At 38.1% G+C, this 27360-nt stretch overlaps 1 protein-coding gene across 1 annotated transcript; it reads right to left on the bottom strand.

Annotated features, from left to right (window-relative positions):
- Positions 1-158: 158 nt before the first annotated feature.
- On the bottom strand, positions 159-27360 carry LOC145436429 (eEF1A lysine and N-terminal methyltransferase-like). Its single transcript, XM_080313774.1, has 15 exons — positions 27141-27360; positions 20337-20446; positions 18718-18819; positions 17229-17414; positions 16353-16478; positions 15566-15692; positions 14524-14652; positions 12603-12757; positions 11225-11414; positions 8449-8548; positions 7212-7312; positions 5071-5220; positions 4296-4421; positions 2513-2800; positions 159-1593 (listed from the first exon to the last, which is right to left on the bottom strand). The coding sequence occupies exons 1-15, from the start codon at positions 27298-27300 to the stop codon at positions 1367-1369; spliced, it is 2277 nt and encodes a 758-aa protein (XP_080169900.1). The 5' UTR covers positions 27301-27360; the 3' UTR covers positions 159-1366.

The raw sequence follows: 27360 nt of genomic DNA, 5'->3' as shown, positions 1-27360 counted from the left end.
CTTACGCACAAGTAAGAGTAAGAAAATTACTCCAGTCATCGCAACGATGAGTCTGACATCCGTCTACTACATCATCATGGGTGCACAACCCTTTTAGCACTGCTTACCAATTTCCAAAGGGATTGCTTCTACGAGTACGAAATCAAAGAACACAAATGTTTGACATTGAATATTTATTGCAGCTGTAAACAGAGTTGGAAAACCTGAAAAATGTTCAAATCAGACTAGAATCGCTTAATTCGCAATAACTTGGAAATTTAATTCCAGGTTAGAAAGAAATACAAAAAAAATCAAATTCAGTTCATATCCAATTAGAGTTCATGCTCATAAGCACGAGAATGGCGAATGTAGGCACGGCAGGCTTGGCTCGTTCCGCACTACACAGTTCTCCTGCAGCATTTACAGAAAAACGATTCGATAAGAATTAAAATTGGAGCATAGAAATATAGTCTTATGAAATAACTAGAATTATCTAGACGAAGTCTGACTGTAGGGCCGTTGATGGGTGTCTTGAAAGGCAGCAACATATCCGTTTTGAAGGACATTAGCAGTAGCACTGCTATTTACACATTTAATCGGTGATCTTGTCAATTGCAGTCCTGAACTCAACTCTCAAAAGCATTAGAACATAACGGAACTGGTCAGAAGTAGCAGGCCATGATTGGGTGAGCACAACAGATAGGTGTACATCAAAAATTTATCACTGACAACCTGAAAAATATCGGACAAGAAAATGGGTAATTCGAAAATCTTCAAAATGGGATACTGTTGTGTTGACTAAAAAAATAAAAAAAGGTAATTGTTACAACTCGACTGCCGAAAGAGCCGCTCGAACGACCAGTTCCAAATTTCGCGTCATTTGTAGCGTTTGTTAGCCGTGCTTGTACAATGTACAATTTTCTGAAAAAAGGATGTACGGTGACCCTTATTAAACGGGCTCATCTCATTCGCAGAATTTCACCCACCCGAGTGATTCGATTCTGAATTTAGTGAATAGGCGTGGAGTAATCCAAAAGAATAAATGATGTGGGTAGGTCAAATATGTACCTTTTGAAGCGACCACAAAGAATGTAATGTCATAATGTCCTTCATCACATTGAAGACGACACACTTATTTCAATGCACTTTGTGGCAGTGTTGTGGGCTGGTCACGATTTCACAGATGCGTCATTCCCAGTAACGCGCGGAGCTCTACACTACAGGCTTCGTATGCTGCGATACTACCAATCGAGGTTTTCGGCCTCCCACAGTGGAAAATAGTAACGCAACTATAATTCTCGTTGTTTAACTTATTGGCGAGGAGCTTATGATTTCAGCGATCGGAAAACCCTCTGTCAATACTCGTCTCGAATTATAATGGCCAGCACTACTTGTAATAATCCACTTCTCTCTCGACCGTGGCAGACGATACGAATTCCCGAAAATCGACATCGTTAGAAATTTTGTTCCACCCCGAAACCCGCTCCCTCCAGACCATCGCCCAGTCAGAGTCGTATTTGTCCAGCCGCATGGGCAGCTTTGCCTTTGGAATCGGCAGGTCTGCATTGGTCATCGCATCAAGGTCTTTATGGTCGTCTGCGGTTTTGTCGTTGGCTGGAGTAAATTTAATTTGGAGTTACACAAGTAGAAAAGTTTCCGCCTTTCCAAATTAGACTAGAATTTGAATCATAGCTACAAACTTGGATATTCAATTCCGAATTGCGAATAAAAAAAACTCAAGTTCAGTTCATATCATATCAAAATTGATTCTAGTAAGCACGAGAATAGCAAATGTCTGTACAGCAGGCTTGGCTTGTTTTGCACTATACAGTTCACCTGTGGCATTTTCAGGAAAACCACAAATCAGATTCGAATCAACATGAGAGCATAGAAACATTTCACAAATTAAATTACAATGACATTACCGGCATTTCACTCTGATTAGATCAATTACACAACTAGAATCCTTACAATAACTAGATTTACTTAGACAACTAGTTGATTCTAGACGGATTAGGATTACAATGAGCATAAAAACATTTCGCGAATTACATTCAAATGGGGTTACAGGCATTCCGCTCTAATTAGAGTAATTACTTAACTAGAATTATCAGCATAACTGTAATTACTTGAAACTGGTTAATTAGATTAGACTTGAAATTGAATCATAGAAACATTCCCCAAATTGGATTAGAATTACTAACTAGAATTAGTTGGGCAAGTAGGCTAGTTAATCCTAGATTAGATTAGCAGAAAAATTGGAGCATAAAAACTTTTCACAAATTGGATTACCCACATTTCGCTCTAATTACACAACTAGAATTATTATAATACTAGAATCACTTGGAAAACTAGTAAATTCTATATTAGATTAGAATTAAAATTAGAGAATAGAAACGTTTCACAAATTGGATCAGAATTAGATTAACGGCATTTCGCATTAAATAGACTGATTAGACAATTAGAATTATTATTAAAATTAGAATTACTTGGACAACTAGATAATTGTAGTTGTGATACTACCTATCCATACCTTTGATATCACGTTCGCCATTGGGCCGACCGAGACCTATTTTGTCACAATGCGAAACCGAATTGTCATCCTCAGATTTTTTAGATTTACGTTTCTTGTTTCGCTTATTCCCGATTTTCTGCGGCTGGCGTTTGACAAAAGTCGGTTTTTCCGGGAAACAGTACAAAATCTCGTTGTGGAAATCGCGACACTTGGTCTTGGCGACCACCTTGAAAATCCTGCGCACGTTGTACATGGCCCGGGCCCGTATTTCTTCGGTAAAACAGAGGAGATTTATCATCAGAACACCTAGAAATAGAACAGAATCACGGTTGCACAGCGGTTCAATACACAATTGGATAGTATATTCATATTGAAGTAAACAATAATATATTTGGGTTCATTTCAATACCCGTAAACCGGGGTAACTTTGGACAATTTTCAACAATTCCGCTTTGTATCTTGGAAATGGGTGTAGGGGAGGCAAGTTTTGTATTTTTCGTGGGTCATGGAGCAAAGATTAGAATTTACTAATCCAAAATCTTCATGGTCATAAATAAGTACCTTATTTTTGTAAATTATCCGTGTCTAAAGCTACCCCTGCAAGTGGGGTAACTTTGGACAATGTAATTTTTTGTATCTCTTCACACTCTGTTGTTTATGAAACCTCGTAGATGAGGCTTATTTCGTAAGAGTTGATGAGAGCAGTGGCTAAAACTGAAACAAAATAGTATATGTCTAGCCTATTGCATGATTTTTACCTAATTCCCCCCCCCCAAAAAAAAATATAAGTAGGTAGTTTATGGAGGCTAATGCCTCCTTATTCATCCCTAATCTCAAATTTCCCTCATGCCTTCACCAATTGGGACTTATAAATAACTTATGGTAATAAGGGGTATCCCACTGGCAGTGTCAGCAATCGACAGCAAACATTGAGCATGTTACCGTGATTTATTGCCGATTTCAAATATATTACTGTTCGTTAAAAGATACATTTTCCCTTTCCTATGTTCTCTGATGGATATATTTGTCGTAATTTACGATATCCCATATTCAGCAAGTGCATCTTTAGGAGTATGTGATAAGTTTTTGAAGTAGCTTACACCCGATTACAATCTCTCAGCTCATTGCCTACCCATTTTTTCATATTTTGTCAAACTCTTAATTCATTAACCTTCTCAGTTCATATTAAAAAGCCATCAGGCCGGTAATAGGGAATATAGTTGACGTTACACTTTGACCCAGATGAAGCAGCCACTTTCCAGAGCTCTAAATATCAAATTTTCCACTGTCCAAAGTTACCCCGTTCTGATAATATTTGACGGGGTAACTTTGGACATCACATTTTTTTGTATTGATCTAAGGGTGAGCCCACTGAGATTTTTGCGATGGCTTAAGACTACTTAGAGGTATCTGCTGCCAAGTTTTGAATCTATGAATCACATGCTATCTATGTTTGGTTGTAAGAAGTTATTGGCCATCAATTTTGATGAAATTGACCCCAGCCATTAATTTATCAATGTTGGGTCAAGTTTATCTGGTAGTGAAATGAATCCACCTTTTGTTGAGACTACTTGTGGTACTGTTGCCTCATGAAAAAGAATTGGACATCCAGCGGCAACCCTATTCCATCAATAATCATTTAAATCTTTTACTGCTTAGTGTCCAAAGTTACCATAAGTCCAAAGTTACCCGGGTTTACGGTACTAATGTACTATTCAATTGTATATTAAAAGTCTTCAAATTGTACTCATATGGGCGAAGCCACATTTATGAATACACGATTACGCACGAATAACATTACCTTCAGGCTTCATAACTCCTTGCAAAGATTCCAAGTACTTGATTTCCAGCGCTTGCGGTATAGGACAGGCGAGTCCGCTTACCGTGTTCATGCCGAAATCGGCGATTATGATGTCGTATTTCAGATCTGAAATGAAATTTTCAAATGCGAAACAAAAATATGAGTCCAAAATTCAATACCGGCATCCTACCATCAAACTGAACAAGCAGTTATCCAAGAAAAGGTTAAAGTTCCACCGTGATACATAAAATGCATAACTGCGGCAGTACAGCTCTACTTGCGGCCGTGTTAAATCAATATGCCAAATCTCACTGGAAGTTCTAACATTTTCGGCCCCCCCCAATCGCTCCTTGGGTGTTTTCGCCGCCTGCTTATTAAAATCGCCCACGCTGGGAACCCCTGGGACAGATGTTTCTCTTGAAAAACAATATTACAGAAGTACACTCACCTTCATATAAAGTTGAATAGTATATTGATATTGAAATAAACCAGAATATTTTCGGCTGACACTCGTCAGGGGTAATCATCTACTAGTGAATCGGAAAGAACATGGTACCGTATATCAACAATCGTACTTTTGAAACTATTCGGGTTCGTTTCAAGATGAATATTCTAACCAATTGCATATTGAAGTTCTGTACCTCCAAGAAGCTCTTCATATAAAGTTATATCGATGTTCTTTTTATATAGTTTTGCCGAAGGGGTCGGGGGAGTATTTAGGGCAGACGTTTGACATAGCAAACATTAACTCGGACATAAACAGAAGAGCACGCACCTTGATCATCTCCAGTAGTTTTCACTTTTTCGCATAGCTGCGTCACGTACTTGATGGCGTCGTCCGTGATAATCTGGCATCTCGTCTCGCCCCGGGACAGTCCGAACCAAGTACGGGCTAGCTCTACCAGGTCCGGGTCAAGCTCAATGCCTGTGACACAAGAAATATTGAGACAATTCTAATCCGATTTGTGAAACATTTCTATGCTCTAATTTTAATTCTAATCTAGTTTCTGGTTGTCCTGATGATGGTACAGGACAGACTTTGACAACAAGATACTTCTAGTTCATCTAATTCAGGGGTTCTCAAAGGGTGGGCCATGGCCCACTAGTGGGCCACAGGAGTAATTTGGGTGGGCCACAGGGGTATTTGGAAAATTGTAGGATTCGTGAAGTTTAGTTGCATTTTTCTTGTGTTCATATATTAAAAATGCATTTTTCTTGTGTTCATATATTAAAAAAATATATTGATGCAATCAAATTATACGTATGCTACATAAAGCTTATCATCCGACTCTGATGAGACTTAGTGGTACGTATGGATAGTGGTACGCATGGATTCACGAATGTACAAGTCGAAATGGGCAGGGATTTGGCGGCTTTTGTACCCTCAGCTATGACAACCTCCGGCCAACAGCAACGAAAATAATTTCGGTTATATAATAACTGAATTTCTCTTTAGTATCCCAATGATCAAATAATTGTTTGAAGCGAGCCCAGAATGGGTATAGTATTCCCCACCAGACTGAAATTAAACCCCCAATCACACAGTGAATGAGGGGATCAGATCATTGGGTTTCGCGACTTAAGTGGAACAGAGGATGTACGTAAGAGTTATACGATATTGCAGGCCTGTAACTTTCGCACCCCCAACCCACAATTGGGAGAGCTCTAAGTTGCTAATAATTATTTCGTTGGTTGTCTGTTTGAGATTTATTCACCTTGAAATTTTTCGTCGCGCTTGGCGCGATACCATGTTCCCTCAGATCGACATTTAAATATGAACACTGAACAGCAATGCAATAAAAATGCATATATTATAGAGAAAATAGCCATATCGGCGGCGATTAGCCTACCACACATTGAAGTGCACAATGCCCTGAAAAGAGGTGGGCCACAGAGCATTTTCAAACCGGAAAATGGGCCACAGCCGAAAAATGACTGAGAACCCCTGATCTAATTAGTCTAATTAAACTAATTAGAGGAAATGCCGGTAATCTAATTACACACATTTGCCTTTCTCACGCTTACGGCAGTGAATTTAGATTCCATAGTACCTGATCATGAATTTTGAGGTATATCTTTCCAATTAGGAATTAACTTCAATTTCCGAGTATCTGCAAATTCCGTAATTCTAATTATAACCTAATTTGAAAAAAAAACTTGCAGCTATAACTCTAATTATAATATAACTCGGAACAAACTGTGTAGCTATAATTTAAATTTAATCCAATTTGGAAAAGTTCAGATTTTCCTAGTTGTCCAGCACTGCTCATTAGGGTTGTCTGAAATTTGGAAAACCTTGAAAATACTCCGTGATTGTGTCTCATTCTATAGATTATTGATAGAAAACAACGATGAACCAGAAAGAAGCTCACAGGAAAGCCGTTAAGATTTCACTCAAAGCGTTTGAAAGCAGCTGCCCAAGAACGGGCGTGCCACGGACCATAGAACGGCGAGAAGACTAGTAATCACATAACCACGGCTATGCTTCAATGATCACGACAGCGGCAGCTTGCCGGTTAGGTGTCCAAGGAGTCTGCTACCGGCGGGGATTCTGAAAGCGCGTTGTCGGTAGGTTGGCAGATGATGATTTAAGATTAATTCGGGACATGTCGAGGTACGAAATGCATGACCAACAAACAACAGCTGCTTTGCAAAACTTTTACAGCATGACTGCTTTATTGTGAAGGAAACGGCTGTAGCCTACGTGCCGTGTTTTTATCGAGGGAAAGCAAAGGCGCTAACGCGAGTGGTGAACGAATTCCCCGTTTCAGAAGGGATCCATCATCAGTGAATACAAACGTATGGAGCTTAACAATGAAACTATACTTTGCGTAATCTCATTGGGCTCAAGTCCAAAAATGTACAATTTACTGATAAAATTTGGATATGGTTGGGTGAACAGGACTGGGAGCTTACCGGTAACGTGGCAATTCTTGAAATGGTGCAAAATAAACGCAGACATGGCCCCGCCCGCCACGCCCAGCACAAGAACACGGAATTTATCGTCAGGGTCGTACCTTGAAATAAAAACACATTACCGCAAATCTAGTCCCGGTCATAACAAGACGGGTATTCGAGTCGCAAGGTTACAGAGTAGGGTTGTAATGACTCGGCTTGCACTCGAGTCATTTTGCATGACTCAAGATATTCTGTACGACTTTAATCAAGTCTTGTATATCAGGAACGGTAATATAAAAAATAGGCCCAGAAAATTATACAGCATCTGTTTGAATAAACATGGTTAGAGTGAGAAAAATGCATATATTATGAACGCGAGGCCTTCAATATCACCAAAGAGTTTCAAAAAATTGAGTTGAATCTGACTTAAACTCGATAATCAACCATAAACAATTGACCTGTTGCTCCCCAGGGTTGTAACCAAGTCACAAGGCTCCGAGTCACAAGTCAATCTTACTTTTATAGTTTTTTGACTCGAGTCAATTCGAGTCATTTTCAATTCACCACCGAGTCAAGTCCGAGTCCAAGTCAGTGAAAAGAGGGTCGAGTCCGAGTCATTGTGTTGACTGCTCGTTTCAAGTTAAATTCTTGTTAAACCCACTTTTTATAACTGTTTGGTGATGTCGAATGGTTCGCATTTACAATATACTAATTTTCCTCGCTTTTAGCAGTTTCTGGTCGCATTTTCAAGTACCAGTACCAATAGACAAAATCCCAATAGTGTGGTTACTTTACTATTCTTCGAAATTACAGTGAAATGTCTTTCTTGGCCGTCTGAGTCTCGAGTCATGCGCAATGACTCGAGTCGAGTCATTTCCGTATTTTGAGAAAATGACTTGAGTCATCAGAAAATAGTGACTCGAGTCGAGTCATGACTCAAGTCATTACAATCCTGTTGCTCCCCGACTCGACTTGACTCGAGTCACAATTATAAACGTCAAATTGACCTGCGACTCGTAACCTTGTGACATGGATACAACCCTGGTAACGAGGTCGCCGGCAGCTAGGTACCCAAGTAGGTTTTACCAACAACTTGCACTAATTCCTCAAATGCTTACGTTTATTTCAAATTAAGTTGAAATGGTTTTTAGGGAGGTCTCCATCACTATTTTGTCTGAAATTGTTATATCAACCAGGCGACTGAATATACTTTCAAATCACAACAATTATTGCTAGATTCAGATTTGGCACTTACTTTAAAAAAAGCCCAGCAACGATCGGCCTTTCATGACCTGGTAGCAGATACGAATTGTCAGGCACCATGTCGCATTTGGCCCTTTTGAGCTTTGGACCGCCTGCAATAAATTGTTTTAGATTACATGTACATGTGATTATTAATATATTACGGTACGTACATTAGGACTGTTCTAAAATAACTTATTTTTTTTGTTTAAATTTTATTCGCTATTCGGTAAAATACTTGGGTTGGCAAAAAAATTTGACCGACTTTGGTTCTTGGCGCTTTTTAGCCAACCTAGCAATTTTATCAAAGAGCCACTAACATTCGAACCAAAAAGTTGTTTTTGACCAAACCTAACTTTGCAAAACAAATTTGACTCAATTCCAGCCTGCGGAAGTGAATTTTTTCGAGTTTTTTCATAATAATTCTTGGATTACTCACAGTAAATACTATTTATTTCAAATCCAAGATTTTCCAACTCCAATAACTAAACTTCGCTGCTACCCGCTGGAATTGGGCCAAATTTTCTGCGCATCGTTTTATTAGGGAAAATGGCAATTCCGTGGGATGAACAGTCAAATTTGGAGCCAACCTAACAATTATAGCTAACAGCAGGCGCGAAGCCAGGGGGGGTTTCGGGGGTGGAAACCCCCGTCCTTTTGAAATGACTGTTCTGACGCTAATACTCGGCTGCAATTCAGTAAGTCGTGATATCAGTGTCGCGCGGCCAATTGACGAGAGGAGTGTTGCCAATTAGGGAGATTCGTCTGTGCACAATATAACGCGACGCGGTCTCCCGCTGAGATGATCGCGAAATTAGACGATTGGTTGCCGCGCGCTCGGCAATCGTTGCTGGCCTGATTTAAATCGTCTCCAACAAGCCTAGTTCCGCTGGCTTGAATAATCGCATCTGCATTGGTCTGGTGCGCACAATATCATCGCTAGCCTAACTATCGCGTCTCGGGCCGAGCATGCTTTGGCTCCTATCTCCCGATGGCTTTGAGACAATGCCGTTAAGTGTATGCTGATTAGCGATTTTGATTAAAGAGTGAGATCCCGACACTGAATGACATCGAATGTCCGCAAACATGTGCGATGCGTGCGTACTAGGGTTAGTTCGGATATCAATAATTTTCACCAACCGGATAACAGATATATCCGTATATTTGGAATTTAGCTAACCGGTTAACCGGATAGTGAATCCTAAGTGAGATAATCGATTTCACGAGGTCTGCATGAAAAATGAATCGCAAAATCATTACACAGTGTAATTGCAGCTCCCTCCTTATAAAGCACACCGCATCAATAGTGGCATCCTGTAGCCGGGACCGGAGTTTTTGTAACAAAGAGTCCACATGTATTAAATGCTCTTTCTGCTTCCACAAAATGGGCTGAATTATAGTAAGCAAGGCTGAATATAGTAAGCAGCGCTTCCTTTTTGCCCATTCTTCTGTTTAGGTGTCCAGTACTGGAAGGACGAGTAGCTGATACCGGAATTGAGGCCGACATGATAGCTCGCTCTAATTCCTCCATGAGAAATTCACATGATCAGGCCCGTAGCCAGCCGAAAAATAAGGGGGGTGTTTTAAATAAAACGAGGTGGTTTCGATTTTTTTTCGAATTTAGTATCAGCGGAAATCAATTACGCTTGCACGCACGAACATGTTTCCGGAATGCGAACATTCGATGTCATTCAGTTTCGCAATGTCACTCATTAATCACAATCGCTGATCATAATAATCTCAGCGGCATATTGTCTCCAAGCCACCAAGAGATAGGAGCCAACGCATGCCAGGCCCGAGACTATGGTTACGCCAGCGATGATATCATTCGTACCATGCCTATTGCGATTGCGCAGGCCAGCGATAATATCGTGAGCACCAAGCCAATGCAGATGCGATTATGTAGGCCAGTGATGGTATAATGTCCACAGAGCCTATTGCAGATGTGATTCTGCCAGCGGAACTATAGGCTTGTTGAAGACTCGAAAAATCTGGCCAGCAACGATAGCCGAATTCGCGGCAATCAATGACCTAATTTGGCGATCTTCTCAGCGGGAGATTGCGTTGCGTTACACAGTGCATTGACGTATCCCGCTAATTGGCGACACGCTTCTCGCTAATTGGCCGCGCGAAACACTGATACGACTTATTGAAGCTTCCTAAAAGTTTAAAACACATGATTAACGATACTTTTTTATCCGGTTAACCAACAGAATTATATCCGGATATCGGATAATAAAAAAACCTGCGGTTAACCGTTATCCGGATGATCCAACCCTAGTGCGTACATGCTTATACTTAAACATACAGTAACCATCAGAAGATGTGCGTGAAGGCTTGAGTTATAAAAGAGGTAAGGTTTGAACCAACTTAAATCAGCGTCAATATAGCATATATTCCATAAAAACTAGGACATTTTGACTTGAGCAAATCATCGCCGAGGCTGCGTAAAGACGCGTTGATAAGCGCGTAATACAATTGTTCACGACAAATCAGGGACTCGCCAATTGACAGCACTTCCGGACTCGTCGACAAGCTTATCATACGCGTATAATCGTCAACACCAGGAGATTGTATAATCGGCATTCACGCATGTACTTAACCCTAATGAATTGATGTTACATTGGTAAATTCGATAAAAATCAAAACCCCCCTTTATTTTTCGGCTGGCTAACAGTCGCAAAAATCGGAAGGGGAAAATTATTTTCGAGCAACCACCACTGTGCTAGTCAATAACAGATGAAATCAGGATACAGTTTTACACTCTAAGCAAAAGTTATCAAACTGACCTTTCTTCAAGCGAACTTCACTCAAAACGTATCTTTCCTCCCCTTTGATGACCAGCTGTCGGTACCAGGCGTCTGGCTCCAAGTTGTTACGAAAATCTTCGACAGCGTACGGGCCCGATATCGCGCTGTGGCCTTCCAGCCTAATCTCTCTGGTCTCGATGTCCTCTGCGCTGAGCGAGAGATAAGGGACCTGAACAAAGATAGGTGGGGATTTAATAGAATAAAATTGAAAATTTAGAACTAAAAAAAAAATCATAAACTAGAAAATAGAAACTTCTCAGCTTTTCTAAATTAGATCAGAGTTTTTACGAGTAAGATTAGAATTGGAATTATAGCTACATAATTTTTTCCAAATTAGACTAGAATTAGAATTATACCCACGCGGTTTTTTCTTCCAAATTTGATTAGAATTAGAATTATAACCGCACAGTGTTTTTCCAAGTTCGATTAGAATTAGAATTACAGCTACATAATTTTTTTCAAAATTGGACTGGAATTAGAATTACAGCTACATAGTTTTTCCCAAAATTAGACTAGAATTATAATTATAGCCACACAGTTTTCACCAGTTAGATTAGAATCAGAATTATAGCTACATAATTTTTTCAAAATTGGACTGGAATTATAATTATAGCTACACAGTTTTTTTTCCAAATTAGACTAAAATTATAATTATGGCCACACAGTTTTTTTCCAAGTTCGATTGGAATTAGAATTACAGCTACATAATTTTTTCAAAATTGGACTGCAATTATAATTATAGCTACACAGTTTTTCCCCAAATTAGACTGGAATTATAATTATAGCCACACAGTTTTCACAAGTTAGATTAGAATTAGAATTATAGCTGCATCATTTTTTTTCAAAATTACACCAGAATTAGAATTATAGCCACACAGTTTTTTTTTCCAAATCCGATCAAAATTAGAATTACAGCTACATAATTTTTTCAAAATTGGACTGCAATTATAATTATAGCTACACAGTTTTTCCCCAAATTAGACTAGAATTATAATTATAGCCACACAGTTTTCACAAGTTAGATTAGAATTAGAATTATAGCTACATCATTTTTTTTCAAAATTACACCAGAATTAGAATTATAGCCACACAGTTTTTTTTCCAAATCCGATCAAAATTAGAATTACAGCTACATCATTTTTTCAAAATTGGACTGGAATTATAATTATTGCTACACAGTTTTTCCAAAAATTAGACTAGAATTAGAATTATAGCTACAGTTTTTCCCAAAGTTAGAATTAGAATCATAGCAACACAGTTTTTACAAATTAGATTAGAATCAGAATTGGAACAAAGAAAAATTTCACAATTAGATTACTGGGATTTCGCAAAGTCCGATTTTAACCCCCTATCTTACCTGGCCGGATTCCTCAACCCCCGGAGGCGCGAAATCCATCACCACGGAATTCAACTCCTCTTGAATTTCCGCTTGCGAGCCGTACTCGTGTTTTCCGTGAAGCACCACAAAGAGCACTCTTTGATACGGCGTCTGTGCTGCAACCTTTTTTCGAGCTAAACAACGCGGCAGAGTGAATGAAATTGTAACATATTATCGGACCGGTCAAGGAAACTACTATCCGAAGAAAATTTTCCATGTCAGCAAAGGATATTTTTAATAATTAGGCAAAATATGCCTCACACCCCACAGTACTGAATATATTTTAGAAAATCGCACCTAATCGTAGTGTCGTCAATCATTTTGCGTTAGTTGCAAAGATACATCTTGCAATTTTAAAAGCAACCAACTCTTGAAGTAGTTTTAGCATATCTTGGATATGGATACCTCTACTTTTACAGAAATGCTACATATAGCGTCTTGCTGAGCGGAGCTTGACAATTGGAAAATTTCAGCTTTTCCAACTTAAATTGTAATTATAGCTACAGTTTTTTCCAAATTTGTTTATAATAAGAAGTATAGCTACACAAGTTTTCTTCAAATTAGATTAGAATTATAGCTACACATAGTTATTCCAACTTAGAGTAGAAGTAGAATTATAGCTAGACAGTTTTTTTTTCAAATTAGATTGGAATTATAGCTGCACAGGTTGTTTTTTTTCAAAATTAGATTAAAATTGGAAATATAGCTACACAGATTTTTACGAATTACATTAGAATTATAGCCACACAGGTTTCTCCAAATTAGATTAGAGTTAGAATTATAGCTATACAGTTTGCTCGAATTAGATTAGAATCAAAATGATAGCTACACAGCAACACAGGTTTCTCCAAATTAGAGTTAGAATTATAGCTATACAGTTTGTTCAAATTAGATTAGAATCAAAATTATAGCTACACAGGTTTCTCCAAATTAGAGTTAGAATTATAGCTATACAGTTTGTTCAAATTAGATTAGAATCAAAATGATAGCTACACAGGTTTCTCCAAATTAGAGTTAGAATTATAGCTACAGGTTTATCCAAATTAGATTAGAATTTTATAACTATACAGTGTACAGTTTTCTTTTCAATTTTTTTTTAGAATTATACCTACACAGATTTTTTCCAAGTTAGATTATAATATGAATTATAGTTACACAGGTTTTCCGAAATTAGATTAGAATTATAGCAATACAGATTTTCTCCAACTTAGATTCATAGCTACTGTTTTTTCCGAACTAGATTATAATTTGAACTATAGCTACACAGGTTTTTCCAAATCAGATTAGAATTATACCTACACTTTCTTTCAAATTAGGATAGAATTGTAGCTGCACAGCTTCTTTTTCGCGCAAGAATTAGAATTATTGCTAGAGATTTTTTTCAATTAGGTTAGAATTAAATTACAGCTGCAGTTTTTCTGAATTAGATTATAATTAAAACTATATTAACACAGGTTTTTCCAAATTAGATTAAAAATAGAAATATAGCTACTGTTCTTCCGAATTAGATTATAACTAGAATGATAGCTACACAGCTCTTCTCAAATTAGATTATAACTAGAATTACAGCTACACAGCTTTTTTTCCAAATTAAATTAAAATTATACCTACAGTTCAGTTATTTCTTTTCTGAGTCAAGATCAAAATTAAACCCAGTGAATTCACAAAATCTCAGAAATCGAATTAAATTCCGAACTTGAAAAAATACATCATGTTACGTTAATATCTAATTGTAGTTCTGCTAAATGTCTGTACAGCAAGCTTGGCTCGTTCGGCACTATACAGTTCTTCTGCAGAATTTTCAGAAGCAGAAATTAGATTGGATCTAAAATTATAGTGTAGAAACATTTCAAAAATTATATTACAATTAGATTTCGGGTAATTCCGCCATAACTCTCACCTTCATGATTCATAAACGCTCGAAGGGTCTCTTTGCCTTTCGGTATGATGAAAACGGCGTACGGACGCTGGGCCCGTGCCATTGCGCGGTCCACCACGTACATGACAAACCTGGGAAATTCCGACGTGCCTTCCAAAAGTAAACGAAAACTTGACAGAATACACTTTTCGTAACTACTTTGCATACACTTTCGACTTGAGTCAATTTAAGTATTGACTCAACTTGTACTTGAGTCATTGTGCATGACTCAAACAAAGTCATATGACTCGAGACTAGGACGGCTAAGACTAGAGCCCGACCGATTATCGGTTCGCCGATAATATCGAGTCGATATTACACTTTGAAAGAATTATCGGTATCGGCCATTGGAGAATTATCGGTATCGGCTATTTTCGTGACGTCACAACATGATGGTAGGAAGTCGGTGAATTAAAATTCTTGATCGCTAGACTGGGAATATTTCTATATATCATATAGCTTACACTTTCAAAGTGCCCAGATGCATCCCGTTTAGTATATTTCATGTTCAAGTAGGACAGTGGCTGTAAAGCTGTTGAAATAAATGCTCTGAAGTTTTGAAAATGCGCCTTTTGAGGTAGATTTCCCCTTATTTGAATATCGGCTGAAAATACCGGTGTTATCGGTGAAGATGCTAGATATCGGCTTTATCGGTATCGGCCCGAAAATCCAATATCGGTCGGGCTGTAGCTAAGACAGACATTTAATTGTAACTTCGTAGAATAGTAAAGTCACCACATCAGTGGAATTTCGTCTATCAGTCCTGATACTTGGAAAATAGGGTCAGAAACTGTTAAGACTGAGGAAAATTACGATATTATTAATGCGAGCCATTCTATATATCTCAAGCAGAGTTGAATAAAGTGCGTTGAACTTCATTGAACTGAAAACTGTGAACATAATGACTCGGACTAGGTGATGAATTGAAAATGACTCGACTCGGCTCGAGTCAAAACTATAAAAGTGAACTCGACTTGTGACTTGGTTACAACCCTGCATGTAATTGAGTAGAAATTTACACTACCTTGGTCACTTGAAGAACTGAACAGCTCGATGGGAGGCCTGCTTTGGTCGGGATCGACTTTTTTCCGAATGTCCTTCAGCACCATGGCGTATTCTTGCTGAGACCGAATGAATTCTTTGATCTGGCCCTAAATAGTAAAGAAAACCTAAACCGTTAAAAAACAGCCATTCGAAAAAGAAAACTGAACAAGGATATTCCAGGGTTGTAATGACTTGAGTCACGATTTTCTAATGACTCGACTCGAGTCAGTCTGTGTATTGACTCGACTTGGACGCGAGTCGTTGCTCATGACTCAAACCAAGTCATGTGACTCGAGACTCAGACGGCCAAGACCGACATGTCATTGCAATTTCGAAGAATAGTAAAGTAACCACACTGTTGGAATTTCGTCTGTTGCTAAGTAGCTGGTACTTGAAAATGCGACCAGAAACCGCTAAAAGTGAGGAAAATTAGTATATTATAAATTCGAGCCATTCGATATCACCAAAAAGAGTTGTAAACGATGGGTTTAACAAGGCTTTAACTGGAAACTGAGCAGTCTTGGATTCGAGTCATAATAACTTGACTCGGACTCGACCCTCTGCTCGCTGACTTGGACTGATTTGAAAATGACTCGACTTGACTCGAGTCAAAACTATTAAAGTGAGATCGACTTGTGACTCGGAGCCTTCTGACTTGATTACAGCCCTGGTAAAACTTTTTACTCAAAATTTTAGCTTCATACAGGGCCAAGTGGAATGAAACCTTTGCCCACGTCAAATTTTCGACGATTAAAATACCATCAGACCTCGTTCTCGACCCTCCTTGTCGCGGAAGATCCGTCGGCCGCAATTTCCAGAATTTTCTGAGGTAGCTTCGGGAATTTCGTCATCACAAACGAAAACACGGGAAGACTGCCGTTGAACACGCCCAGCTACAAGGAATAATGCACTGCACAATTAACCAAGTTACCAAGACACTGTTCAGCAGCAGCTGTGGTAAAGTGCTAACTAAACCCCTGTAGTTCACAAGGTTGCATTGTGCTAAAACTCATATGAAATTGCACCACTTATCTTCATATCTGGTTGCAACTGGCTGTCCTAACAAAGTAGGACGTTTTAGGCTTAGAAACAGGCACCGTTTTACATGAAATAACCAATAATTTAACAAAATCAGGTCCTATGAAGAATTACAGTGGTTACAATACGTATTATGGTAGAGATAATTAAAAAAATTTCATAGTACAACGAGAGATACTTGCCTACATTCTTGAGTAGAAAGTGTGTGTCCTTACTAAGAAGCTTCCCAGGGACATTCAACAGCAGCAGTTGTTAGCTGACAACACTCAAGTTGTGCGTACACTGCTGCTGACAAACCGTGTTGCTTCATTCTGACAGTAGTGTCTGCATCACAATTTTATGCGGTTCTTGATATAAGAATGATGCAATGCCCAAGAAGTCTTCCTTCAGTTAGGATATTGCGGTACATGGACTGTAGCACCATGTCTACCTATTTGTTTCATTTCACTGTTTATGATTCACAATGAGCAGACATCAAAAAAATTTTGACTTAATGAACAATTTTGACAAATTTTGACCTAACGCTACACTTTTGACATGTCAAAAAAACCAGCCCTACTCATAATGTGGTGACGTTATGGTAGTCATAATTAAATTCTGCCTACCTTATGCACTCTCACTAGCCATCCGTTGTTGGGAAAATATTGCAGGATTTTCTCAACGATAAAATCCTGGCAGAGCGTGATGCAGATGTAGCGACCGCCGTTTTTCAACACGCGGAAATACTCGGAAAACATCTTTTCTGGAGTTTCCGTGCACGATTTGTCAGACATCACGGCGTCCAAAGTACCCTGGAACACCAATTTTCCATGAAAGGTAGCCTAACCTTGGTGATTGTAGGTTATTAATTAGCAGTGGACTTGGACAACTAGATAGTAGAGTCATTTTACACCAGAGGTCTCAAACACGCTACCCGCGGGCCGCATGCGGCCCACCAGAGCATTTTGTGCGGCCCGCGACGACATTTTAGATTTTTAATAATTTGTCAACATAAAAGTGTGACATATATCTTTTCTGATTATAAATTGAAAATTCCCTCTTAAATTGCTCCGAAAGCCTAACACTATCACATCAATTGCAAACGCTACCATGCAGTGGACGATTCACTATTTCGCCAGATTTCCAATTCATGATGACAAAACCTGACCCTTAGACGAGTCGTGACTGAAAGTTGTGAGTTGGACTTGGACTATATAGATAACTAAACTCCGTAGGTTAGTTATCTATACTTGGACGAGACCTTTCTTTGAATGACTCGGACTCGGGCTAACTCGATGGCAAAATGAACATGACTCGAGTGGACTCGGAATGCCGTGAATTTGTTAGAGCCATGAACGCAACAAACTAATCGCATATCAGGGGAATAGTAATAGATCAGAAGGTCGCAGCTTAGTATATCTCTATAACTAGCCACTTAAATGCACCGAGTACCGTAGTGGCACGCTCCAACCACGTAACAAAAATGGGCTGTTCGGCGTTCCGACATTTCAATGACTAGGACACATTCATTAACATATTTAAATTATATTTATTTTTTTTGCTCCTACATTTGATATTTGTCATTGAGATTAACAGCCTACTTATCAGAAGTATACCCGAATCCAGGATTGGAATTACATCGCTCAACCTAAAAATGTTTTGATATCAGATCAGTCTCTATTATCAATCTGTTGAATTCAAAATATTCATAATAGCTGAAAAATTATAACCCGATAGCTTTTATGATGGCATCATACATTTGTCCGCCCATATGGTGTCTATATCTTATAATTAATATATATCAAGTACAATAACAATTCTATTCACATAGATATAAATATGAAGATTCTTTTCGTGCCAGGCCTAAATTGATACAAGAGTAAATCACATTTTAAAGATGTGTGTTTACTGTCAGTCTGCTGGATCACTTTCAATAAGAAAATTTCATTCCCGCCAATTATGGCCTACTTGGAAAGACAGAATACCCCTATAAATGCTGAGGCCCGCGGCGTCGTCAAAACTGGAAAACTGGCCCGCGAGCACATTTGAGTTTGAGACCTCTGTTTTACACAGTAGAAAAATGACTCGAGTCAAGTCGAGTCACCTAAAATATACCTTGTCAATAACCACAGTGAATGCATCTTCGTAAAATTCCATCTTTGATGCGTCCATATTGTAGTAATGCATCATGTCTCTGTCACCTTTTCTCGCATTCATCTGTTTTAAAACAGCGATGTCACGATGAGTAGGTCACAGGGAAAAATTCAGGAACATTACAGTCAATAAAGGATAGGGTAATCAGTGTGCAGGCCTAAACGACATGATATCTTTGGGAAATCTTACCATCTTACATGAATTTATAACCCACGGCGCTGATAACCCTTATAGTTAGCACGAGTATAGCCGCAGTAACCGTGATTTTTCTGATTGCACCTGCCTTAGGACGGCTGAAGGAAACATATTAAATCATTGTGGGATTAATTAATAATATAATTGCTGGAATATTACTAATTTGAACCCCAGGAAGTGAATTCACTAACTTCTGACATTTTGAAATGTTTCCCCTCATAGCCAGAGAGAGGCTGAATAATTTTTTGTCAAACGTGAAAATAAATAGCACAGGCCTACATACGGTAACCAAAATCCAATTCCGTGAAATATAATGAAGGCCTATACCCGTGGTCGGGAACCTTTTTTGTCCCAAGGCCATATTTTTTTCCATCTCAATTCCCAAAGAGCCATACATGACAATCAACTGTTGCTTCATAATTGAAAATTCGTGACATCATGGTAGCACTAATTCGAACTCACTATACAGGGGATTCCTCATGTGCGCCATATTTTCTCTGTAAAAACTGGTATTTATTGTTCGAAAATAAAGCTCGAAACGAGAGGTAAGGCACAGACGGGCCAAGCCTCACCATTGATAACACAATTCATCATATAAGTAGCTTAGAATTTATTATCAACTGATATTAATCGAATGTCACTGTCACACTGATTCCGAAAATCTAAATACTTTCGACTTCTCAATTCTCAAAGTATTCGGCGGTAACATAACGTTGCGCTACACATTTACATTTTATCGCAGGCACTACACAGAGCTATACTTACCAATCAAGAATGTGGGGATAGCTATGGTGTTGTATGTAATTCGAGTTTGTGATTGTGAATGTCACATCCACAACAGTTCATTTCGCGCCGTAGATCAGCATAACAATTTGTATTTGAAAACTGCGTTTTGGAATGGGCGTCACCATCTCTGCTATGCTCTTTGACTAATGAAGTTATCCCACAATTCACGATTTTGAGTCGGGTACACAGAACTCACGAGAGATATTGGTCGCCGGTGTGACAGCTACTTAAGTTTGACCATTTTCAAAATAGGGGGCCCGAGCTCCCCTGAAGACAGCATTGTCTTTACCTCTCAAAGACATGTTTAATTGCCACGAGAATAATTATATTGGCCGTGATGAAAATTTACCAACAAGTCGCTGCAATATTGATCAATTCAGTACAAAAATATATATTCGGCAAAGAGCCATATCTTATACCCCAAAAAGCCATATATGGCTCGCGAGCCATAGGTTCCCGACCAATGGCCTATACTGATATAAGCATGGCATAGTCGGGACGCTCTATATGAAATAGTCATCACATCCGAGCCACCCAGGCCTGAAGCGTCTTGTACAGAAGTCGTTACCCTACTGTGAATACTTCATGCATTAACAAACCTGATCAATAACAATCTGACTGTTGTCAACGTTGGTGATATTTCGGAATCCTTCATCGTACATTTCTTCGCTCATTTTTGAGTTTCCGCATCCGACAACTAAGACCCGATCTCGAAATAAATAAAGTGAAGGTAATATAAAAAAGTAAGCAATGGAACCGAAGTAGCATGTATCGGTATTGGGGAAATACCGATCTAATCTAACACCATACCTATACACATTTAAAAGCCTAATCTAACCAAACCCGCCGCCTTACACAACATAACCCAACCCAACCCCTGACCAGTAAAACTGGCATCCGTGGAATGGAATCCCCGCTTGGCGCTCAGCATTTCTGGGATAGCATGGAGCGGTATGAACTGGTGCAAGACTTAAGAGAGTCTTGCATTGCAAGACTGTATTTGCACCTTCCTTGTCCAGCGGCATATGCACATCATGCACTCATGGTATTGGTATGGACAAGCACATATCGTGTGTATGTATATCACGAGTCGGTGCATAAGCTGTAAAAACATCTATAGGACAGAAATACATTACGTCCTAATTCGTAACCAACAGAACAGGGTTTATACTTTATAGTTTAGGGCAGGGGGGTAATTCCAGCCCAAATCAACTGATGCAGATAACCACGTGTTTCAAAATAAACATCAAATGCAATTCCCCAGCAACGTAGACATATTTCAAACTGAACAAAAGTTATTTTGTGGAAATCGATTCAGCGGTCTAGAATTTATGGGGATTTGAAAAAGAGCACTTTTTGTGCCCAGTCAACCGTGAAAAGGTATGATTTTTGGAACATGAACTTTGGAATTTTAATGTAAATTAGTCTTTTTCTGTGGCTTTGAATGGAGTACATTTTCAGAAAGTACATAGCCTAACACTCATTTTGAATATTTTTAATATGATAATAACCTATCCGCTTGGGGTTAAAAGGGGGGCTAAAGGTGGGGCAGAAGTAAAATCAGTCATGCGTGATGAATTTTTCCAGGCTGAATTGTGAAAAAAGGTATACTTCAAATTTATTGAGTAAGGTGTCATATGAAAGCTAAGAATGAGCACTGTCCAATAAAAGCAATGCCACTAGTGATTTCAAGGATCTAAGCTGCCTTATAGCAAGAAAACTATATTCAGGTATTTTCCATGTGTCCAAAGGTATTTTTGGTTATATATTTTATACACATTCTTGACATGTATGATTGATTAATGCTTCATTAAGCATATTAAATAGTTCGGGCAGGGCTTACTAAAATATGAAATATAAAAAGCAGGAATATAAAGTGAGTCGTGCATAGATTATTTAGCTACATACCATCATTTCTATAAATGAAATCTTCAAACAGTCTGGCGGTATAGCAGCTGTGCATGGTTGAAAAATATAATTTGGATAACTACACCAGGCACATATGATTTGGTTCCATAGGAGTTATTCTTTGTAAGTGGCAAAGATTTATCTTGCAAACTTGAAAGCTCAATGTCACATCTGTGATTTAAAAACATGGGATTTGAAGACTCTGACCCGGCATAAGGATGGAATACTTATGTGAACTTTTCAATGAGAACTATATCATTACATATTTTAATCCTTTTGGTGTGTAGGCATTCTGACTAATAATGTAGTAAAGAAGAATGTCAGGATTACATTTGCAGCAGTACTTTATATATTATAAGCTTGATCAACAGAGACAAGCATCAACTACAAACCAAATGTTATCATCACAAAGCTACAAAACCGCAACTGAAATCTTGTGATCTATTCAAATTAACAAAAAATATCAGCGTACCTGCAAGTGATAAGCTAAGAATTCGTGTAACAACGGAAGTGCTGTACAGGGTTGTAATGACAATAGTCACTCAACTTGACTCGAGTCATTTTTTAAACGTTTAAAATGACCTGACTCAAGTCAATTTGTGTATTGACTCGACTTGTATTCGAGTCATTATTCATGACTCGAGACTAGGACGGCCAAGAAAGACAATTCATTGTAACTTTGAAGAATCGTAAATTCACCACATCATTGGTATTTCGTCTATCAGTCTTGATACTTGGAAAATAAGGCTAGAAACTGTTAAAACTGAGGAAAATTACGATATTATGAATGCGAGCTATTCTATAATACGCGGACAGTGTTGAACAAAAAGTGGGTTGAACCGAATTGAACTCAAGTCGGACTCGAGTCATCAACCCTCTACTCACTGACTTGAAACTCGGGCTACCTGGCACGGTGGGAATTGAAAATGACTCGACTCGAGTCAAAACTATAAAAGTGAGAGTGACTAGTGATTCGGAAGCTTGTGACTTGGTTAAAACCCTGGTGTTGTACAGGAAATGTAGCTGTTCCCGAAAGAATTTTATTGAAAATCTGTGAACAGATTTGAGTAAACTTGCTCGTTGGGCGTTTTCAGAATTCTGTGAAATCAATTTCCAAATTTTGATGTTTTGCAAGTGTTGCCTGGCCAAATGAGAGAATGATTGCTCTACCAGTATGCTATGTAATTTACCTGTATGTGATTTGACCGATTGTTGTGGCGATAATATGGTTGAAAAATATAATTTTGATAACTACACTAGGCACATATGATTTGGTTTCATCGGAGTTATTCTTTGTAAGTGTATGAACAGTTCTCTGCTTGAGAAAATATTTTTGAGAATATCCCCAAATATTGTGATGACAACAATACTTCAACTACTAGGTCAGTGGTTCTCAACCGGGGGTCCGCGAAGCATATTCGGGGGGTCAATCAGGTTTCGAAACATTTTGGATTTGAGGTTGTCAGGCAGCAAATTAGTGAAGAGTCGTTTAAAATTGAAACCTCGTCACGAAATCCATTTTTTCCTTTGGTGCCATATATGCTGCGATTATATACCGAAAGGTGTAGTAGGAAGCGTTACACATAATTATATTACCTCCGCCAACTCCTATCTTTTTATCAAATCAAAGGCACGGATTTTCAAGACACGACCGCGTATTTCAAGAAATTCAGCTGCAGACTTTGCTTTGAAATGATAAAAGTCTACCCAATTTCTACATATAGTAAAATGTTGTTTTCAGGACAAGTCATTTTGTTGGTGTTTATCACTAGCGTACAATTGTTATTTGCACAAGACAGATTACTGTTGCAGGATAATTGAGATAAATTTGTACTAAAACTTGAGATGGTCCCCGGGTCTGTGACTGCCCAAAAGGGGTCCGCGAAGACAAAGGTTGAGAACCACTGTACTAGGTCATAAAAAGTGCCGAGTGTAGCACGAAGGTTGTCATTTTACTGATCATTTTACCATGACTGTCTATTAGGGCTGTTCAAAAATAACTTTTTTTTCCGGATTCCAGCCATTCAGTGTTTAAATTGTCAGGTTACCTTAAAAACGCTACACACCAAATTTGGTTCAATTCTAACAAATATAGGGCTCCGCGGATCCAATTAAAATTTTTAATTTATACAGGAAAATTGAAAAAAAAAAATTTTCAAATTTTTCTGTCAACCCAATGAAATTGTTGAGCTGTCTTCAGAGACGATGTAAAAAAAATTTGACTCAATTCGGACTAGTAGAAGTGGAGTTATTGGAGTTTTTCCTTGATAATTCTCTAATTATCCTGGATTGGTGGATAATCCGAGAATTATCAACGAAAAACTCAAATAACTCCGTTTTTACAGGTTGGAATTGACTCAAATTTCATTTGCATGGTCTTTAAAGACATCTCAACATTTTCATGGGGTTGAGAGAAAAATTTGAAATTTTTTTTTTTAATTTTACGTAGTAAATTAAAAATTTTAATTGGCTCTGCGGACGCTTAGACATGTTCGAATTGAACCAAATTTGGTGTGCAGCCTTTGTTGTGGCAACCTGACAATTTACTCAGTGAATGGCTGGAATCAGGAAAAAAAAGTTATTTTTGAACAGCCCTACTGTCTATCCTATATTAGTTACTCAGAGATGTCAGAGTGAAATGTTATGTAAAGTATAGAACGAGGCACTCAGTCGGCTGTCTCTGTATTCATGTTTTTGACTGAATAATAGTATGATTAAATGTCTGATATCACTTGCACCATGCAATGAAATGGATAGTACTAGCTAATACATATACTTAATCAAGTAATGGTCGTAACCTATCGAAAACCAAGCAGCTGTATAAATTATACCACCCAAAATACCTTTAGACACAGGGGAAATAGCGTGATCATAGTTTTCAGGCTATAAAACTGCTTATATCCTTGAAATCACTATTGGGATTCCTTTTACTGCAGGATAATTCTTTGAACCGATAGCAGACGATATAGATAATATTAGGATCTTGGTTGCTTTCACACCCTATTTAGCGTCCACTTGCAACGTAATAATTTTATTTATTACACGAGCTTTCGGAGCTCCGCTCCTTCTTCAGGTGTTAAAATCTGCAGGGTAATTTCCTGCCAAATGAGCAAATTTATTTTCAGATGAGCACCAAGGTTAATGGATGGCTATGAAATTTGACACATTGACTCTTCTGTCATTATCATTAAAAAATCAAAAATTTTTTTTCTCAAATTCAACCTGATGACAAAGTTACACTCCTCACAAAATCATGCTTTTTGCATGTCACGCTTCAGTGATTTTCATCCAATCTGCAGTGAAACAGCATTATATTTTGCTGTGATAGTTAAATAACGCTAAAATTTGGTGGGAATCTCTGCATGAGCATGGCTAATATGTAAATTGAGCTGGATGAACCATTTGAAGTCTATATCATGTTACTGAGGCTTATTAGTAGGAGCTATTCATTTTCCGACAGCTTACATTGAATGTGGTATAACTGAAAAGGGGAAAAAAAATTTACGGTCATTTTCATGAAAACGTGATTTTCATTATGCCTTCTTCTTTGCTACAAAATCTGAACAATTAATTTTCACGTTATCTGGTGGAAATTTGCCAATTTCTGATTACTGTGAATTTTAGGTATTTTCGATTATGATGTCATAAACCAAACAAGCTTGACAAACGGAATTTGCATAAAATGGTTATGTAGGACTACTGTAAATGAATATATGCAATCCAATCCAAATTTCACATGCCGTGTGGTCTGGATTTTACAGTTTCTGTATCATGAACCACATAACTGAAAAACCACTGAAATTGATAGAAAATGTTCTCGTAATATACTTTAATGAACATGCAATAGTTTTTCATACAAAAGCATCTCAATTGCCCAATCCATGGAAAATCTTCCTTTTTTAAATATTGTCTTCATATACTTTCTACTGTCTGCCACTATAGCATTTGAATGCATGTCAATGCAAAGAAGTGCGGTACGGGTATGTGAGAAAATGGGACATAACAGATATATATCTTCTCTTGCTGGCCAATGAAATGAACCTGATGGACCGTGAGGATGCAGGAATTTGATTTTGGCATCACAATGCTCTTTATTTACGTCCAACACCATTTCAATCCACCATTTCCTATCATACAAGGACACTTATCAAGCCGGTTTTCACGTTAAAATGTAATTTGTGGCAAATTTCTTCCAATACTGCAATTTTCAGGCTGAGACATCACCTTTCTAACTATGACGTACAAAATAAGTTATTTACCTGCTACAATTGAGACAATAAAGTCATTCACTCACTAAAATTGGACTAGTTGCTCAGCCACAACTATACTGTAATTCCCAGTGCTAGTTAACTCCATTCAGCCTCCTTCAACATTGGATGCATTGTGACATCACAATGAACAATGACCTAAAGGTCTGATCTCCATTGTTATTATAATCCAATCATTCATTTGAAGTTTTTTACTGGTGTAGTTGGAAATTAATGGATTGAATCATTATTAATTGAAAGACAATATATTCAAGATCACTACTTCAGAATTTTGGTTTCTAAAATTGTTCCCCTTTTTATTTACGGGAGTTTGAACTTTCGGTACCAAAACGAGCAGTAGGAGTCTCATGCGACATTTTTTTATATGATAACATACTCTGAAATGTTTGGGTCATTAATTTAAGAATTCCTGTAGACCAGTAGTATCATGTCTCCAAATTTCAGCCACAACAACGGCTTTTTACCTTCAAAATTATGACATTGAAAAAATAATTGACAATGTTCAATGAAGCGTGACAAGGAAAATGTTCAAACTTTGAAGCCTCATAACTTGGTACTTTTTCAGAATTTTCTGAAAAAAATTTGGATTTGGCATATCTAAAGCTATATCAACCAGTGTGCCAAATTCCACACAAATTCTCCAACCTTGGTGCAACCCCCTTGTTGATTTGGCAGGAAATTACCCTGCATTGTATTTATTCTCAGCTTTCATATGATACCTTGCTCAATAAATTTGGAGTGTACCTTTTATCACAATTCGACCCGGAAAATTGTGTCACGCATGACTGATTTCTTGGGGGGTTTAACTGTCACTGCTCATTTGACCCATAACCTTTTGGAATATCCAGCAAATTATTATTTACATTTAAAGTTCAGTTAACAGAGGTCACAAAAACATTGATTCACCCGCAAAAACTCAAGCCCATTATGTGTTAACATAACTGCAAAATGAGTTGTTCAGAAATGCCATTTTGACATGGTTCAACGAACGCAAAAAGTGATATTTTTCTTATTGCGATAAAATCTCGAAGGCTTGTCCGATTTTGATAAAATCAAGTTTTTTCTGATCAGGCGATCAATGTCTCCCTTTGTGTGCGATTTGAAGAAAATCCATGACCATAGGGTTATCTTTTGAAAAAAATTCCGTTGATTTGGGCTGGAATTACCCAGGGATTAGGTACGAAGTTACGTGGAATACCGATAAATATCCCATATTGATTTCCATACCTGTTGGTTTCACATATCTTTGAATTATGTCCCTGATCTCGGTGTACGTTCCATACCATTCGAAAGACGATTTTCTCAACTTGAAGAAATCCTCCCAAAAGTCCGCTTTACTGAATTCAGACGGCGTGCCAGGCACCAGAGCTGTTCGCGGTAGCTTCATGATATCGCTATTATTAATATAGGATAGCTGTTAATAAACAACAATCATAGAAAGGACAAT

This window comes from Botryllus schlosseri, chromosome 3 (assembly GCF_051294905.1).
Source record: "Botryllus schlosseri isolate E-star chromosome 3, Bs_hap1, whole genome shotgun sequence".
In the NCBI taxonomy this organism is placed as follows: domain Eukaryota; kingdom Metazoa; phylum Chordata; class Ascidiacea; order Stolidobranchia; family Styelidae; genus Botryllus; species Botryllus schlosseri.
The sequence above is the reverse complement of the archived record's forward strand: the minus strand, read 5'-3'. Positions and strand labels throughout refer to the sequence as shown.